The sequence below is a fragment of the Trichosurus vulpecula genome, chromosome 3 (genome assembly GCF_011100635.1).
Source record: "Trichosurus vulpecula isolate mTriVul1 chromosome 3, mTriVul1.pri, whole genome shotgun sequence".
NCBI lineage: Eukaryota > Metazoa > Chordata > Mammalia > Diprotodontia > Phalangeridae > Trichosurus > Trichosurus vulpecula.
Window position 1 is genome coordinate 270031740 of NC_050575.1, and position 18525 is coordinate 270050264.

General features: G+C 35.7%; 1 protein-coding gene across 2 annotated transcripts in view; it reads left to right on the forward strand.

The window, feature by feature from the left end:
* SPTLC3 (serine palmitoyltransferase long chain base subunit 3) overlaps positions 1–18525 on the forward strand; it is a 217900-nt gene that overhangs the window by 85370 nt on the left and 114005 nt on the right. For both annotated transcript variants that reach the window (XM_036749299.1, XM_036749300.1), the window contains exons 4-6: positions 153–301; positions 9055–9179; positions 11544–11637. In XM_036749299.1, the coding sequence (XP_036605194.1) occupies positions 153–301; positions 9055–9179; positions 11544–11637 (368 nt within the window). The remainder of the gene's footprint in view (positions 1–152; positions 302–9054; positions 9180–11543; positions 11638–18525) is intronic.

An 18525-nucleotide genomic window follows, 5' to 3' on the forward strand; every position in this document is an offset into this window, starting at 1 on the left:
GCAACTACTCCTTTCAAAAATATTGTGAGTCATAATTGCAATAATTCCAAGTTGGAAATGGGCCAGAATTTGAGAATTTGGTATACTTATCTGGTCCTGAAATGAAATATAATGACTACTTTTTTTGCTCCTCTGTCATTTATTCACTTTAGGTTTACTGGAAGAATTATCCAAGATGTCATTAATGTGGGTTCTTACAACTACCTTGGCTTTGCAGAAAAAAGTGATGAAAGTTTAACAACAGTAAGGAATGTACTAATGAAATATGGAGCGGGTGTGTGCAGCAGCAGGCAGGAAATGGGTATGTACACTCACTACATGAGTCAATGTTCTATTGCCTCTTGTTATCTTAGTGTCCCTCATCTACTTCAGAGATGTTAAGAATTAAAACATATGTAAATATGCAATGCATGTTTATAATGCAAAATAATGCACAAATAGGAGGTAGCATTATTTTTTACATGTTTTAATAGCTTGGATTAACTAAATACAAAAAAAAAATACCTGTCATTTTCACTTTTAACCAAAATAGCCCCCCTTATTAAGAATAAAAATTCCATAGATTCTTCTGAAAGAAAATTACTAAAGTTGTTGTTAATATCCTACGTGTACAGTATTTTATAGTTTTCAATATGACTTCACATTTATCATATGAATAGTATTACTAATAGATAAAATATACTTTAACCCTTTCCTACTATACTCTGCAATCCAGTCAAACTGGCCTTCTCTATTCTTCATATGTGAAATACCATACCCCATCTCCATGACTTTGTGCTGGCTTCTCTTTATCTGAAATGCACTTTCTCCTCACCCCAATTCATAGGTTTTTTTCTTCCTTTCAGATTTAATTCCCAAACTACCTGCTATATGAATTCTTTCTTGATTCAGCTGCTAGTGCCTTCCCTCTCAAACTATATAATATTTAAAGAATTTGAATATAATTGTATTTACATTTATTAAATATATATATATATATCTACACATGCACTTATTGTTTCTCTCAGATGCAAGCTCCTTGTGGGTAGACATCTATTAAATATTTGTCAGCTGATTGATTTAAAACTTGCAAAACAATTCATATATTGCTTCATTTGGTCTCTTTACATTAGATCATTCAGTCTTCAAAACAATACCCTTAACATAGCCAGGAGAGGTCTTATTATCATCATTTTACAGATGAGTAAACTGAGGATTCACGTGTTAAGTCACTTCCCTAAGACACTTGATAAATGAATGACAGAATTAGGATTAGAATTCAGGCTTTTCAGACTTTAGTCCGACATCTAGTTCGACACTTTCCCTATAACACAATGCCTCTGTGATGTATTAAACAGTCTAGAAAGTTTCAGGTTTATCCATGAACTCAGGAACAGTATGTAAGGGATTTACCTGATTGAGAAATATGAAACTCTGTGTAAGTCTTGAAGTTAAGAGTTATTAATCACAAGGATTTCAAAAGATATATTTATCAAAGGCAGCTAGGTGGCCCAGTGGATAGAGTACTGGGCTTAGAATCAGGAAGACTCACTTTTATGAATTTCATGAATTCAAATCCAGTTTCAGACACTTACTGTGTAACCCCAGACAAGTCACTCAACCCTGTTTGCTTCAGTTCTCATCTGTAAAATGAGCTGGAGAAGAAAACAGCAAACCACTCCAGTATCTTTGCCAAAAAAAAACCCAAAATGAGATCACAAAGAGTCAGACACTACTAAAAAACAACATCATTCAAAAGTGTACACTACATACAAAATGACAGTAAATTAGATAGCCATTATGCAGATAATATGTGCATTTTAATGGGCACCAATGAGTGAAAAGGAGAGCAAAACCATGTTCATTCTATTTATTTTCCCACTAATTCAGTTAATTCTCCAAATGGCCACAAAGATCATGGCAATAAACCACGCATTTAAAATCATTAGAATTACAGTATTAACATAGAGCTACAAGATATATATTTTAATATGGAACTGTATCATGTTACTATTGCTAATATTTGTTTCAGATTTGTTTGAACATGTAAAATATCTCATACATGAGTTTAGTCACATTGCCAATAATAACTCTTAGCACACTATTCCTATATTCCATTTCAATTTATCTCTCCTCCTACAGCAGTAAGGCAAAATTCATAACCTCAGAGAGGACCATGGGCATGTCTGAATGGTTCAGAATCACAAAGTATAAGGAATTCTCTAGGTAGAAGGAAGAGGAAGTATAACATTTATTTAGACTCCAGAGGATCAGATTCAAGGACCAATGCTCCCAATTTGATATTGTGGCAATAATATTCCAAAACCGATAAGCCCATCTCACTGTAGTAAAAAGGAACTTATAAAGAAATATTATAGCAAGGAACCAAGCCATACTGTAACTTCCCCTCGATGCTAGGGCCTTCCTATAAAAAGATCACAGACAAATACTAACTCTAGGCTCAGCACTCTCTCTTGCAGCTCTGCTGACTCCGAATTCCTTGATCTCCACAACTCTCTCTTGTTGGGTACTCTCCACTCTGCCCTCTCTCTCTCGATGCTGGCTCTCTGCTTCTGAATCGTGCCACTCTCAGCTCAGCTGCTCCTAGTTCTGCTCTGCTGCTCCTAGTTCTAGGCTCTCTTTTTATACATTCCTAGCTGTCATCTGATTGACTAGAACTCAGTGCACATACCATTGGCTCTGGTCTTAGTAGCTCTGAGGGCTTGGGGCCTACTTAGGAACAAAGATAATCATCCCATCTAGGCCCACCTGAGCCCTATTGAATGGGTGGGGAAGATTTTTGATAAGATTAATACTATACCTCCTCACAATCTATTGGAGTATGTTCAATATTCTATAAACTAAAAGTTGGCAGCCTTGTGTGAAAACCTGGTTCTTTTAATTTTAAATTCCTACTGGAACAGATTGGATTTTGAAGGTTTAAAAGTAGCCGATTCTTTCTAAGTTATTTTCTGCTCTGCTCACTGTCACCAGACATGCTGCGTTCATCACTCTCCAGGATTCTGGGATCCAGGCAAAGTGGCCTCTCCAACTCTGTCTCTGTGCCTTGGCACTGGCTCCTTCCCAAGCTGCCTCACCAGATACAATTCAAGCACCACTGCCCACACAAAGCCTTTCCTAATCTTCTCAATAGCAAAAGTCTTTCTTCTCAAACTACCTTGTATTTAACTACTTCACACTGATTTACATTATTTTTATATTTATTTCATATACAGAGTGTCCCAAAAGTCTTGGTGTAGTTTTAAGTTAGAATAGGTTTGGGGATTCTTAAAAAAGGGGGGTTTGGGATATCATCATGCTGCTAATTCAAGCCTTCTCTGACATCTGCTCCCCTGGTCTGCTCTTCCCTCTAATTGGAGGGCTGGAGTATAAAGTATCAAACACTTTCTTTAGAGGAGAGAAACTGGACATTTGGCTCACTTTACTCTGCATCTGCTGCTCTCCCTAGTTTCAACTCCAGGGAACAAGATGCTCTCGTAGTCTCCCCTTCCCTTATCCTGCCTCCTTTTGTGTATTTTCTCCCACCAATAGATTGTAAGCTCCTTACAGGCAGGGACCATTTTTCTTTTTTATCAATTGGTTCAACAGCACTTAGCACAGTGCTTGGCACATAGTAGGAGCTTCATAAATATTTATTGGCTTGGGTTCTTGTCAGTAGAGCTCATACTCTGGTAAGTCTAAACATACTGCAAAGGCTTCAAAAGAAGCCTTTGTTCAAAGGAACAGAGTCTCTTTTCCAAGACAAGCCAATAATGTAGAGGCACATTATCAATAGGATGATCACCTGGTGGTAAAACTTTGGGGCCATGGCAGCCCAACAAAAAAAGAAAAATTTTAGATGGCTCTCGGTCCTGTGCGGTCTCCTTCTGCTTCAACCGCAATGGTGGCAGAGGCGCAGGAAAAGGGATAGAGGATGCTAACAATTGGGAGATTTGTACAACATCAACAAACATCTATTTGCTATTGGCAAACATGAGACCCTTGTCCAAAGACCAACAAGCAACATATTGCTAGAGGATCTGAATAGTCTTAATCTTAATATTCTTAATATAATTAAAACCAGAAGAAAGAAGTCAAATAAGTTAAATAGAAGGGTATAGAATTTGCAAATTGGCTCTATCATATTCCCCCAAAGCTTCAAAAAATATTATTTCATGGGACATTTGGTCATCATATATTATAGTACTAATGACAACCATTTGCAAAAAGACACTATGAAAAAATTTCAATTTACACTTTGCCAAGGACAAAATGGTACATAAATTCTATGAAGAACTTTTTAAGACTTGCCAAATTAAGTCAATATGCTGTATCATCTGGTCACTTTTAGTCCAAAGGTAGGAAAAAGTGAGGATGTGAAGAAATATATGTAAAAATAAAGTTCCAGGGGAAAAATGAGATGCCAAAGACTTGTAGATTATATATGTGTAATACATATTTCATATGTTACATGGACATGTAAAGCATGAAATAACATCACTGAGACTGCATTTTAATGGGGAGGAAAAGATTCACAATGGTTGTGGGAATTTTTTCTGAGTCTGTGTACAGACAGCCCTAAGATCAGAATTCCTAATAAACAAGGAGAAAGATGAGTCATGAGAACAAGATATGGTATACAATTAAGAATATTTAACCCAGAAAAGACCCTAGTAAACAAAAATCCAACTTACTTGCCAGAGATAAATGGCTTCCAAATGCAACACTGGGTTAAAATATAAACTTATCCGTAAGATCATAAGAAGAAGGATGATAGTCAATTATGAGTAATATCATCTCACAAAGTTGAGAGAAGCAGTGGAGGGCAAATCTAGTCTAGAGAAAGCTTGGCAAGATATAAACTCAGCAAACTCATGTGAATGGTATTCAAGGATGAAAACAAAAAGAGGATTACAAAACCAAAAAATGGAAAAGAGTTGCAAAAAAAATACAACAAATTCTTTTCACCATCAAGGACAGTGAAACTACCACATTTGGACCCTGACACAACAGTCCCTAAGATATTCAGAGAGGAAGCAAATGAATAAAAGAACAAAAACAAAAAAGCATCCATATTAGATCATGTATATATTGAGGATATCTGTGCTAGAGGTGATATAATTGTTAGCACACTGAGAAATCAATGTATAACATATCTAAGAAAGATGGAAGATACCAAAAGCACAGGGGGAAAAAATCTCAGACCTTATTGATACCAAAAAAGGTGACCAAGAGAACACCAATTGATGTATATTCCCCACCTATTAAAAAATCTTTATGAGGGGTCATCTATACGTGAATTGAGAATGTCCTTGATAACATTATTAATAAGGAATAAGCAGGAGTTTACAAATAATATTCCACAAGAGTCCATGTCTTTATCATCTCACAACTGACTGAAAGATGCAAAGAATATCAGATCTCATCGTGCTTGATTGCTGATCACAAAGAAGCATTCAACTTAGTAGAACAAAATGCTACTTTATAAGCTCTTTTACTACAAAATGTCTCCCATCCAAATACCATTATCATTCAGGATTCCCTAGAGATTGTAACTAGAGAATAATTCTGTTCAATAACTTTATGATAAGAAGCTATCAGGTGATGTAAAACAGATGTATGCATGACAAAATTATCATCTCTGTGACAGGAGACAAAATGCAGAATCCAAGTGAAGGAAAGATTCTCTGTTAATAATGAAGTCTTGTTTGTGGATGACATTATATCAATTCCTAAAACAAAGCAAAGCCACTTGGAAAATCTGTAATTACTCAAAAGAGTTTGGCCTTTCTATCTACCTAATGGATGAAAAATATTTATTGCTACAGATTTCAATACACACCTGCACATGTCCAAGATTTTATCAGGGACAGACAATAAATATTGTAAGCCAGAACCAAAGTTGAAGAGAGTGGTCTGGATTGCTTTTGGTAAAACTGCAAAGCACTTCATTAACACTCAAGCTTTCCATAAAAGCAAAAGGCCCATATTTTCAATACAAACATTTTATTGGTGATGCTTTATGGCAGTGAGACCTGGAATACCACTTCCTTCAAGGAACTAGACAAGCACCACCGAGAGGACAAAGGAAATAAGCATGGTAGGTGTGAGCAGGCTGCAACATATAACCAAACGAGAATAGGAGTAAGGAACAACTTAAAGGAAGTGTATAATAGAAAGAAAAGATAGGCCAGTTACATGCCATACGCAGAGTCCACGGTCACAATGAAAGAAAAAAAAAGGCAGTACTTTAACACTGTTGTGACCTTTTTGGAGGACAGGACAAGAGTCATATAATCAATCAATAAACATTTATTAAGTGCCTACTATAGACGAGACACTACTAAGTGTTGGGCATACAAAAAGAGAAAATACAGCCCCTGTTCTCAAGAAGCTTGTGGGAGAGAGAACATACAAACATATCTATATATCTATATATATATATCTATCTATCTATATATATATATATATATATGTATGTATGTATACATATACATGCACACACACACACACAAAATGAATAGGCATAAATGGGTTATCTTCACCACTGTAAAGAATTCCTAAATCTATGAGATTATAGATCCACCTGAGTATCTGCATATGTGAAAGTACCTTGAAAACTGTAAATTACTACATAAAACATGGGTTTTTCATGTCGTTATTCCTCTCCAATTCTAAATATTAGATGACCTCAACTTGCTCATGACTCTAGAATATATTACTATGAAGTAAATTATCCATTGAAGCTGTCCACTATGAACACACAAAATACCATAAGGCTATATTGTGTTGCTCTAGAAGTTTATTTTCAGTGCTGTTCACAGCCTGGCATGCCAGCGTTTTATCTTGTTGTATACAAACTAAAATGTACTAGCAGATATTAATGCCACATTTAGATTACCCCCAGCCTACATGAGCCAGGGACAAAAAAAGTTAATTAGATTTTCTAGGTGCGATCACACTTAAACAAAGAGACTACAAAAAGTCTTTGCCTCATAACTCTAATAGAATCAGAGAAATTTAAAACCTAATCCCATCCAACTAAAACAAAACAGATACTTGGTTTTAGGCTATGTGGATTTTTATTTTCTGGGCAGCATGGCTGCATATTTTGGTCAATTTGGATGACTAGCAAAATGCTAGTACATTTAATGTTGTGAAGATACACCCCAGGTATGGCAGAGCTATTCACAAGGACTGTGGTCATCCATGCAAAGTAAAATGTACAACAGTAGCAAATATCCACATAATCCATGAAAAAATGAAAACAACCGAGACAAATAATTACATCTTGTTTAAATTAAAAAGAGGCAACATATCATAGTCGACTGACAGCTAGTCTCAAAGCCATTGGGGTCAAGTCCTCCATCTGACATATACTGGCTGTGTGATTCTGAGCAAGCTACTTTACCTTGTAGTGCTCTAGGCAACTCTCCAATACGAAATCGCAAAGGTGTCTGCTGAAATTGGTAGAGGGAGTTTCCTTACACAAATGTTCCCTACAGCAATGAAATTACAGATCAAGTCCCTATCCCTCAGACTATCCTTCCCTTCTCTACTTTGCATGTCTTAAAACAGCCTCTAAGTATTAAAACAGCACCCAATTCTGATGACAGCTTATTGATAGTGACGAGGGGATTTCTTTTTACTTGGGAGGGGTTTCATGTTTTAATCTCACTGATCACTATTAAGAGAATTCATAAACAAAGACAGCATCATGTCCTTTTGGGCACAATGTTTAAGGAAGAATGAAATAAGTCAGAATGCACCCAGAGGACAGCAACGAGGATAGTGAAATGGTTTGAATTCATGACACATGAGACTAGAAGGAAAGAATTGAGGAAGATGATCTTTAAGGTTCTTTCTAGTACTTAATCTATGAGTCAGTGATCTTATGTTTAGCTTTAAGAAGAAAAAAAATTGGGAACTTGATAGCTATTTTCAAGAAACTGAGAGTAGTCATATCAAGAAGCTTGGATTTGCTCTATTTCAGTGGGTAGAAATTGTAAAGATAGAATTTAGGTGTGATTTCAGGGAAACACCCTAACAATCAGAGTTGTCACCAAATCAAATAAGCTGCCTCCACAGGTGGTAGGGTCTACTTTCTATACTCTTCAAACAAATGTTGGATGACCCCTTTTTGTTAAGTTGTAGAGGGCATTCTTTGGCAGTTATGTTTTGGACTAGGGGGACACTAAGGTCATTTTCCAACTAAAGTCCTATGATCCATCATATGTTCTAGTTTCAGTTTAAAGAAATTGCATCCAAGTATTTTTAACCATTACACAGACTGTTCTTCATGTCTGGAATGCATTCTCTTCTCACCTCTAGCTCCCTTCAAAGTTCATCTCCAGTTTTAGCACCTACAGAAGACCTTTCCTGATGCCCCCCAAGATGATATGCCTCATCTTCCCCAGTAACGTTATCAAGGTCTTTTTGAACTGTGACTTTGTCATTCATTGTGTTAGCTACTAGCTACCCCTCCTAGATTTGTGTCACTTGCATATTCATATCATAATCCACCTTTATCCAATTATTGATAAAATATACTAAACAGCAAATATTCAAGCACAGATTCCTGATTTATTCTACTTAAACTATCCTTCTAAGATAAACATAGGTTATCATAATGCAAAATATATTAACAATAACATATACTGATAGTAGTATTTTGATACTCTATCCTATAGATAATATTTATCCATTAGTTCTTATCTAATTTTCCATTAGATATAAATATAATTTTTGTATCTTCTGCATCTGTGTGCCTATTACAATCTGATTATTTCACCCTTGGGCCTCCAAGTCAAAAATTTAAGATAGAGCAAAATAATGGAAGACAACGATAAGCCATTTTCAGTTGTCTCTAAGTAAACCACAAAGCAGTTACATTAAAGGATTTAGAGACCAAGTGTGCTGTTTTCTTGGAATCCAAAGTGCTCACTACAAAGCTGACATTCAGATGTGGAGAAATACTAATGTCCTTTAATTCACATAGGTTTCTGGTTACAGGTCATTACAATTATGTACTCTTTCAAATGAAAAATGTGGTATATTTTATTCTCCTTCCTTCAGGTCACATTGATAAACATGAAGAGTTGGAGAACCTGGTAGCCCAGTTTCTGGGAGTAGAAGCAGCTATGGTGTTTGGAATGGGTTTTGCTACCAACTCAATGAATATTCCAGCACTGGTTGGAAAGGTAAGAATTATTTTAAGGTATCTGTGCATTATTATTTTAAAGAATTATAGCTTTTACCGCTTTTAGCTGTACTAATGTGATTTGCATTCTATGGAAAAAGTTGGCCCACTTACTTCTTTAGTAATATGTGGCTGGTCTTCAAAATGACTCCTTTGAGCTTCCACGTTAGCAGAACTGGTGGCCTCTATCTAGGTTATAAGTCAGCAATAACAAGACCTTGCTCTATCTTTCCATGCCTCTAAACCTACAATACACAGTGTAAACTGACTGGTTAAGCAAAATACTTTGAAAAGTGGTGGCCAAGAACTGGAAATTAAGGGAGTGTCCATGAATTTGGGAATGGTATAAAATATAGCAGATGAGTTTGATGGAGTATTACTGTCTCATAAGAAATAATGAAAGGGATGATTTCTAAGAAACCAGGAAGATGCAAAGTGAACTGACCAGAACCAGAAGAACAATTTATACAATTTAAAAAACACTGTTTAAAAGAAAACATCAACTCTGACAGATATAAGAACTGTGATCAGGGCAATACCAACCATAATTCCAAAGGACCAATAACAAAGATTATTACCTACCACCAAACAGAGAGTCATTACCAAATATGCCAAACAAGGGATGTATTTCTGGACATGGTCACTGTGGGAATTTATTTTGCTTTATTTTGTATATTTGTCACAAAGATTTTGTTTTGTTTTATTTCTCTTTCTCGGTGGGAGAAGCAAAAGGGAGGCAAAATAAATGCTTACAAATTAGAAAAATAATCTTAAAATCTTTAATCTTGAAGAAAAGTAATTTTGTAAACAATCATCTACAAAATATGAACCATAGCCAGAAAACTGGCCTATCCCTCTTAACTGGGGATAGTCTGACAAAGCTTTGCCACATTCGCCTGAAAGTGATACTTTACCTTAAAACATATATTTATCTGTTAAGTGTGTTAACACTGACAAACTACCAAGAATACTCTCCAAGAGTGAAGAATACATTTGAGATAAGAACTGGGCAAGGCATTTGTGATCACTAGAAAAGGCTTTTATGTTGTCCTCTTTGTGTTACTGAACACTGAAGGCTTTAGGGCTCCACTGTAAAACAAACAATGGGACATCACAAAATAAATACCATAATGCAGAAAACAAAATTTTCTGCCATCAAAAAAATATGTACATCTCAGCAACCACCCACTCCTAACCTTAGTCATGCTAAAGACTTTGTGAAATGCTGTAAAATTGTATTTCAGATAATCAAGTTTCATTGGTATATGGTTCAGAGTATCACACAGTAAGTAGATCATGAGAAAAAAACTTTCTAAAATACCCCATTAGTAAACGATCATACTCAAAAGAGTAAAAGAAGGAAATTTTAGAAAAGACAGAACTTCTCCAGATAGTCTTGTCAAATACTTTGGCCAAATACCAAATATTTTTGGCAGAGACAAAGGATGAATTCTGTTCTTACTTTCAATTTTTCCAGATTTGTGTGTAAAACAACAACAAAAAGATACGTAACTTTCACTAAAGGTATATACTGTTTTATTATTAGTAATAATCACAGAATCATAAGACTTTAAAGTTCTATTGAAAGGTCACTTCCCATTATCTGAAGGCATAGTCTGGCCCCTAAAATATTCCAGAGAATCTAGCCTAGTAGTAAAAATCTCCAGAGAAAGGGACACTACAACCTTCTCACATAATCCAATGTAATTTTTAATAGCTCTTTCTAAATCTAATTCTCCATGCTGCAGTTTAAAGCTGCTGCTGACTGAGATCATGGTTACTGCCTTTACAACATAAATCAGAAGAATACTAGAGTGTGTCACAATCATCATTCACATACTTGAAAGTCTAGGCAAATCAGTTCATTTTAAGATTATTTTAAGATTATTATTATTATATTATTAATTAAGATTATCTTACCCACAAAGACATTCAAGTCAGTTGGTGGTCTTTATAACAATGGAGTGATCTGAGACCTGATGTACTCTTATCGTACTTAAATTTAGAAGATCAAGGTTCCAGTACTAATTCTGCTACTCACTAGCTGTGTGTCCTAGGGCAAGTAGCTTAAGCTCTCTATGTCTTGGTTACCTCATCAACAAAATGAGAAGGCTGACCTAAAGGATCTATAAGGCCTCTTCCAACTCTAATGGTCTATGAGTCAATGGATTTGGCAGCCTTGGTCAGTAATGTTTTCGCCTCACTGAAGGTATTCAAGCAGAAGATGAATGATACAGAGCTTCTGTTCAAGCATGGATTGGACTAGATGGGCCTCTGAAGCCCCTTCCAAATATGGAACTTTGATGTTTTGATCCTGTATTGTAATATTGTACTGGTCATATAACTGTTTTCCATTTCTTCACAGGGTTGCCTGATTTTAAGTGATGAATTAAATCATGCCTCTATTGTTCTTGGAGCCAGACTTTCAAAGGCAACAATACGGACCTTCAAACACAACAGTGAGTACAAAGGGAATCTTGCACACTAAAGTATCGCCAATAGACACGTCCTTTGAACAGGGAATTTTGTTTAGCTTCAAGAAGCTTTACATTCTTCAGTTTCTGCCTAGACTATACAGAGAAAACTGAGAGGTAGCTGACCATGAAACTGAAACTTCAGCTACTACAACTTCCTTGTGGCTCCATGGTGACCCCAAACAAATGGCTGAAGTACCTTAAGTTTCCAGGGTACTCAGTGTTACATAAACAAGCACCAGAGTTGTTGTCATCAGTCAACTTGTAGCAGTATGTTGAAGGCATAACTAATTTCTTTTAAGACCACATTTTAATTGCCTACAATGTTATAAATTTTCCTGAATTCTTGCTAGGAACTGGAAGATTTTGATGTTTGTCAAATTTTTATGACACAATATGAAGAAAAAGTGTTTTCTTCCTTGGCATGTATTTCTCCTATGAATATATACATATATGTATCTATGTGTGTATATATGTGTGTATGTGTGTGCATATGTATGTATATGTATGCATGCATCTGAATATACACATATTCAAATGAGCTTATTCAGGCTACAAGTACACTGCTTATAATGACATAAACAGAGACCCATTTCTTCTTTCAACTGCTGTGAGCAGGGAATGTGGTGTTGCATTATACTAGGAGTTAAGTATCCTGACCTTTAATCCTGGTCTTGCCACTAACCTTCAGGATATTATTCTATCTCTCTGGGTCTTGCCTTTCTTATACATAAAGTGATAGCTTACTAAATGAACTCTGAGGTTTGTTCCAAATGAGATTATATGGAATTTTAATTTTCTGCATATGTATCCAGTCCGAATAACCATTTCAACCATTATATACTCTGAACTTCCCATCCTGCTCTCTCTTCTTCTGCTTCCTTCATTCTTTTCTGTACTCTAACTTTCTTGGCCTTTCTCTAATTCCACTGCCATGAAAAGCAACAGATACTTGAGAGGAGTCTGCAGATGATTCAAAGAATAAAACACAAAGGAAAAAAAATTCCAGGCCTTTTCCTAAAACTATTGAGTCAGGTGCCAAGAGGACAACAAGTAACATTGGAACAAGACAGAAAGCACATGCATCAATAAATCCATGATCATTATGAATTAGCTGAGAGATTGCTGTCTAAAAATAGAAAGTCAGTTTGGTTCATGAACCAAATCAATTTCTTTGTTAATGCAAAGGTTGCCCTACACCTGCCCAAATACCAAGAAGCAGCCGCAGAGGAAAGAGGATGTAGACCTTGAGTCAGAAAGACCTCTCTTCCAAGCTGTAGGATTCTGGGAAAATAACAACTTGTGTCTTGCCTCAGGTTTATCATCCATAAACAGAGGATAACGATAGCATCCACCTCCCAGGGCTGTTAAGAGAATGAAATGAGATACTTACAATGTGCTTTTCAAACCTTAAAGTGCTATGTAAATGCTAACTATTAACCTTAAATGTATATGTAACCACAGGGGGGAAAAACCTCTACTGACGTTTTTACCCAGAAGTTTTGCACATTTTAAGACAGTAAAATATTAATATGGACCAACTCTGAGTATTCACAACAATCTAACAGAGGAAGCAGCCCACTGATACGATCCACGAAGAAAATCAACTGCTACCTACAAAACAAAATGAAACATTTATTTTCAATTCACTGTTTAATTTTATCAACTGTAGTAAGTAGTTGCTACGTTGTTCCCCAAGATGAAAGTAAAAAGTATACTTCTTCCCTATTTTGTAAGTAAGAAGTTTATCATCATCAATATTTAATGAATCCATGATCTTATTATCAAATTATAGTCCTCCATTCACCAATATAGAATGGACTGTCCTTGTACATTCTTATCTTAGGTGATTCCTGCCCATATTTTCCACAGCTCCCCTAAATGGGATGTATTCAATGCACTCAAGACTGCTCTAGTTCTCTTAATATTTCAGGGATACTCCTTGCAGTACTCAGGCCATCTACCTGTAAAGTTCTCACCCTAATTACATCCCTTCTCCTACATGTGTTTGATAATGTCTTTCACACTATTCCTCAAACAAAAGTCATCATTGGTAACACCCAGAAGCCTACTTAAACTTACCATACATTTTTCCATTATTTTAGGGGTCACCTGAAATTTTGTTTCTCCTATGATCATATCGTTCTATCATTGATAGCCACCTAGTATCATAAGCAACATATCAGTGTTTAAAAGAAAACCTTCGTGATAAAGAGCCACATAATATCCTTTCACGTACTATAAAAATTTCATGAATTTGAACCTGCCAAATGCATCTTTCTATTGACCTCTGAATTTATATTATTATCCATCTGCATCGTCAACAACTTATATTTATTGTACAGCTACAACTTTTGGTATAAGGGCAAAACACTGCAATAAGATACAGTTCAGGCTTTCAAGAGAGACAGGATATATGCATAAAAATAAAACATAGCATAAGCAGAATGGTAAATGAGGGGTGTAGACAATAAATACTACATAAGTTCAGAGAGTGTATAGGAAAAGAAGGAGAAAAGAGATCATCGAAAGCTGCTGTAATCACAAACAACTGGATGGAAAAGTATTTGAGCCAGATGACAGGTTATTTACTACTTATGGGACCTTAGGTAGATCGCTTTATGATTCTGGGCCTCAGTTTCTTCATTTGTAAAACAAGGGGTAGACTAGATGACTTCTAAGGTCCTTCCTACCTTTATATGTATCTAGAAGGGTATGACAGGTGGAAAGGAGGTAAAAGAATATTCCAAGGAGGACAAAAGAACATTACAATACTCCATAGTTTAGTAGAATGATAAAAGACAGATTCTTATCTTGAGGAAGCTATTTTGTACTTTGAGTTATCTCATTGTTCCCGAAGCAGTTAGTTGGCATACTGGACAGAGTGCTGGACCTGGAATGAGGAAAACCTAAATTCAAATCCAACTTCAGACACATACTAGCTGTGCGACCCTAGGCAAGTCACCTAACCTTTGTCTACCTAAGTTTCCCTTTTTATGAAATGTAAGAGCACTGAATGTGCAGGGTGTTCTAAGGATCAAAGGATATAATATTTGTAAATCATTTTGTAAACCTTAAAGTGGTGTATAAATTCTACTTATTATTGGGAATATATAGGTTTCTTTGTCATCTTTTCATAGAAGCTAATTCAGGGCTTTCTTTTGGCTAAGAATTTCCACTTATGTCAACAAGGTATTTTGAGAATGAGCCACACAGTGAATTAGGACTTTAAGGAATAACTGGCACCCTACAGAAACCTGAGGTTATTAGCAAACATTTGAAATCTTCAGTGTACTTAGTTAAGTCAGTGATTCAGATGGTCCAAACTCACAAAAGAAGTGGGAATGTTTTGAACTACTGGCAGGAATATATTTTGTAAAATGTACAATCTACTGATGGAGTTCACCATTGCCAAATAGACTGAATTACCTCATGCAGTCTAGATCCTTCCTGAATCAAAATATAAATGGAAGGGAAAAGTGTCTTATCCCAACATACTGTGAAAAATAAATTTGTGCATCTAATTATTGACAGAACTGACTTCAGTTTTATGTTAATGTGACTTCATAACAGCAATATGCAACAGTACTTTATATGTAATCTCTAGTTTTAGTAACTATCCCTTCTTTGTAGTTCCCACATCTTACTTTTTATTCTCATTAGTCATAAGAAACCAGCATTTAAACCTCTCTGTGTTTATTCACTGAAACAACAACAAGATAATCATCCTTCTCACAGGTATCATGAGGATTAACATAATACTGGTACAAGTGCTTTAATAAGCATTATTATTAAAAATCCCTTGCAGATGTTAACATGTGACTTACTGAAACTATAGAATCCCATCAGGCCTCAGAAATATAAACTGTAATCTGAATTACTGCAGATCTCTAGCTTAAACACTGAAGCTTTGTGTAACAAGTGCCTGAGAACCAGATACGAAACTGACCAGAAACCAACTTTGGTTGCAGTACACAAGCATGTGAAGACATTATGGATATTTCATATCTCTGACTTTTATAACTCAAAGAGGTCATCTAATTGATCCTCCTAATAGGGGGAAATTGATTGTTTTTTTCTTCCCCTTGGGAACAGTGTCTTGTTTGGGGTGGAATTTTGGGGGCGGGGTTAATATTCAAATAAAAAGGTACTCAGCCTTTGAATTTTCATTACAGGTTAAATATAGTCACCTCCCCTATAATTTAAGTGACTGAAATTCCTCTCCCTTTTCTCATAATTATACATAAAGAACAGCAGAGCAATTTAAAACCTTATTTTAATGCCCTGAGTAGCACTAGAAAAATTTAAGAAAAAAAAGTTAGATTGGGTAGCATTCCTCCGAAACATAACTAAGAACTAATCCTACATTTTAAAAAATGTGGTTAACTTTTTTGACCAGTACCAAAACTGCTCCCAAATTTGGACAGCTTTTCTTTAACCAAAAAAAAATTACACCCTACAACATGTGGGGTTATTTTAATTTTTTAATTCTAAATTTTAAAAAATATAAAAATAAAATAAGCATTTTCACATTCAAATTAAAAATAGAAAAATATTGTGAATCCCTTGCTCTTCTTTTTTGAAGTATGTAATAAAATCAAAATGTAACTGTCATCTATCAAAACTGTCCTGTTTCTGTGTTTCCTTCCATGCTTCTTCCTGTTCACTTCTGCGCATATTTAACAAATGTTTCAATGACCCTCTTTTCGTTTTTCTTCATCAATTCATACAATTCTTCCCAAGTTTCTCAAAAACTCTTCCACCACATTTTACAACACAATAAAATTCCACTACATTCATATAATGTAATTTGTTCAGCCATTCCCCAACTGATGTATCACCTTAGTTTCTAGTTCTTTGCCACTACAAAAAGAATTGCTATAAATATTTTGATAGTTATGGGTATTTTTCCTGATCTCTTTGGGGTATATAACTACTAGTAGTACTTCTCGGTCAAAGAGTAAGCAGACAAAGGGCCTTCTGGGGCACAGTTCCAAACTGCTTTCCAGAATGGCTGGACCAGTTCTCAATGGTTTATTACTGTATTCTTGCCTTTACACAGTCCAACAATTGACATTCTTTTTTACTGTCAACGTTACCAATTTGATAGGTGTGAAGTGAAACCTAAAAGGTGTTTTAATCTGTATTTTTCTAATTGTTACTGATTTGGAGCATTTTCTTATTTAGCAATTGGTAGCTTGATTTCTTCCTTTGAGAAGTTCCTGTTTGTATCGCGTGAAACATACATACAAACATATGTATGTGTGTATGTATACATACTTATATGGGGCTTGGTTTTTTATACACACATGCATATGAATATTTGTACATGTATGTGTGTATAAACCATTTCCACATATATAATATATGCGTGCATATGTACGTGTATACATATGTATACACAAATATACATACACATGTATATCTATGTCAAAGGGAGGGAGAGAAAGCAACATGTGCCAGGAAAGTCAAACATCACCACCACTACCTTGATCATCATTTCCCCTCAGACCCTGATGGGAACAAACTCAAGCCTGCTATTCCCAAGAACCTTGAGAATAACAAAGTTTCAAGCCCAGTGCCCTCAGACATCATTCTGTGAAGCAAACCCTGTAGAGATGCAGCCTGAAAATTTCTTCAATAGGCTCAGAAAATAAAAGTTCTTGCCACTGTCAAATGGTTCAACATTTTAAAAAGATATGATTTTATCAGTGGAAATGATAATAAAAAAGAATTACTGTTTGCTGCTGCGCACTAAGGACCATGGGACTTTTCCATCTAACTTGCTGCCGAAAGCCTTCCATATATGTTGTCTTCCCATTGGGATGCTCCTTTCCTATCTCTTGTACTTGTCACAGTACTTTGCAAACAGTAAGCACTTAATAAATGCTTCATTCATTCACATTTAAATGTTCCATTGACTAAACAGCTCTGCATTACTGGCATAAGCAAAATAATTCATAATTTATACTCTTTTTCATATGACATTACAGCTTCCTTACTATTATTTTCTTTAGTAATGTTCTATCAATATTCATTAGACACTGGTCTACAATATTCTTTCTCTGTTTTGATTCTCCCTGGCTTAGTTATATACCAACTCGTATAATCAAAGGCATCTGATAGGATTGCTTCTTTTCTTATTTTTACAAACCATTCTCTCCCCTTGCCCTACACCTGATCACATGTTTACTCTTTTTCTAAGTCTCCCTTCATGCTCACCCTCTTCAAGTTTATTTTATTTATAACCACTCCTTCACTGCTCCTACATATGCTCCCTCTTCTCTTCCTATCCCTAGCTTGTAAGTTGGGGAGCAAGTAATATTCCAACTCCACCATAACCAGTGATTTGGAGGACAAGAGGAGGTTGGTGAATGAAAGTTCAGGCAGAACTAGAAAGAGTGGCCAGGAAAACTGTCATTAAGAGAGAGGCAGGTCTCAGTGACTACAATAAGAAGGAAGGACTGAGAAAGAAAAAGGTTTAGCATAACACCAAATTATGTCAGTTACTGAACAGACATTCCATAGAGCATATTGGAAAGGGTAGGCTGCTTTAATGTGGGATCTTGAGGAGGAGGTAGATTGAGGGGGATGGATGGAAGATGCTTCAATGACAGCCATATTGCTGATAGAGCTATGAATTGCTGGGTAACACTATAATTTTTCAAGAAAAAATTACTTGACTTTGATACACTACTAGACACAAACCATGAGAAGTTCAAAGACAAGAGGGCACTATATATGCTTTTTTATTATTAGGGCAGTTACAAGGAGTATATATATACAGACAGAAAGCACAGTTGTGAGAAGAATATGATGGGATGATTATCTAAAAAATAAAATTAAGGGTTAAAAAAAGAATGCACTGGGAGA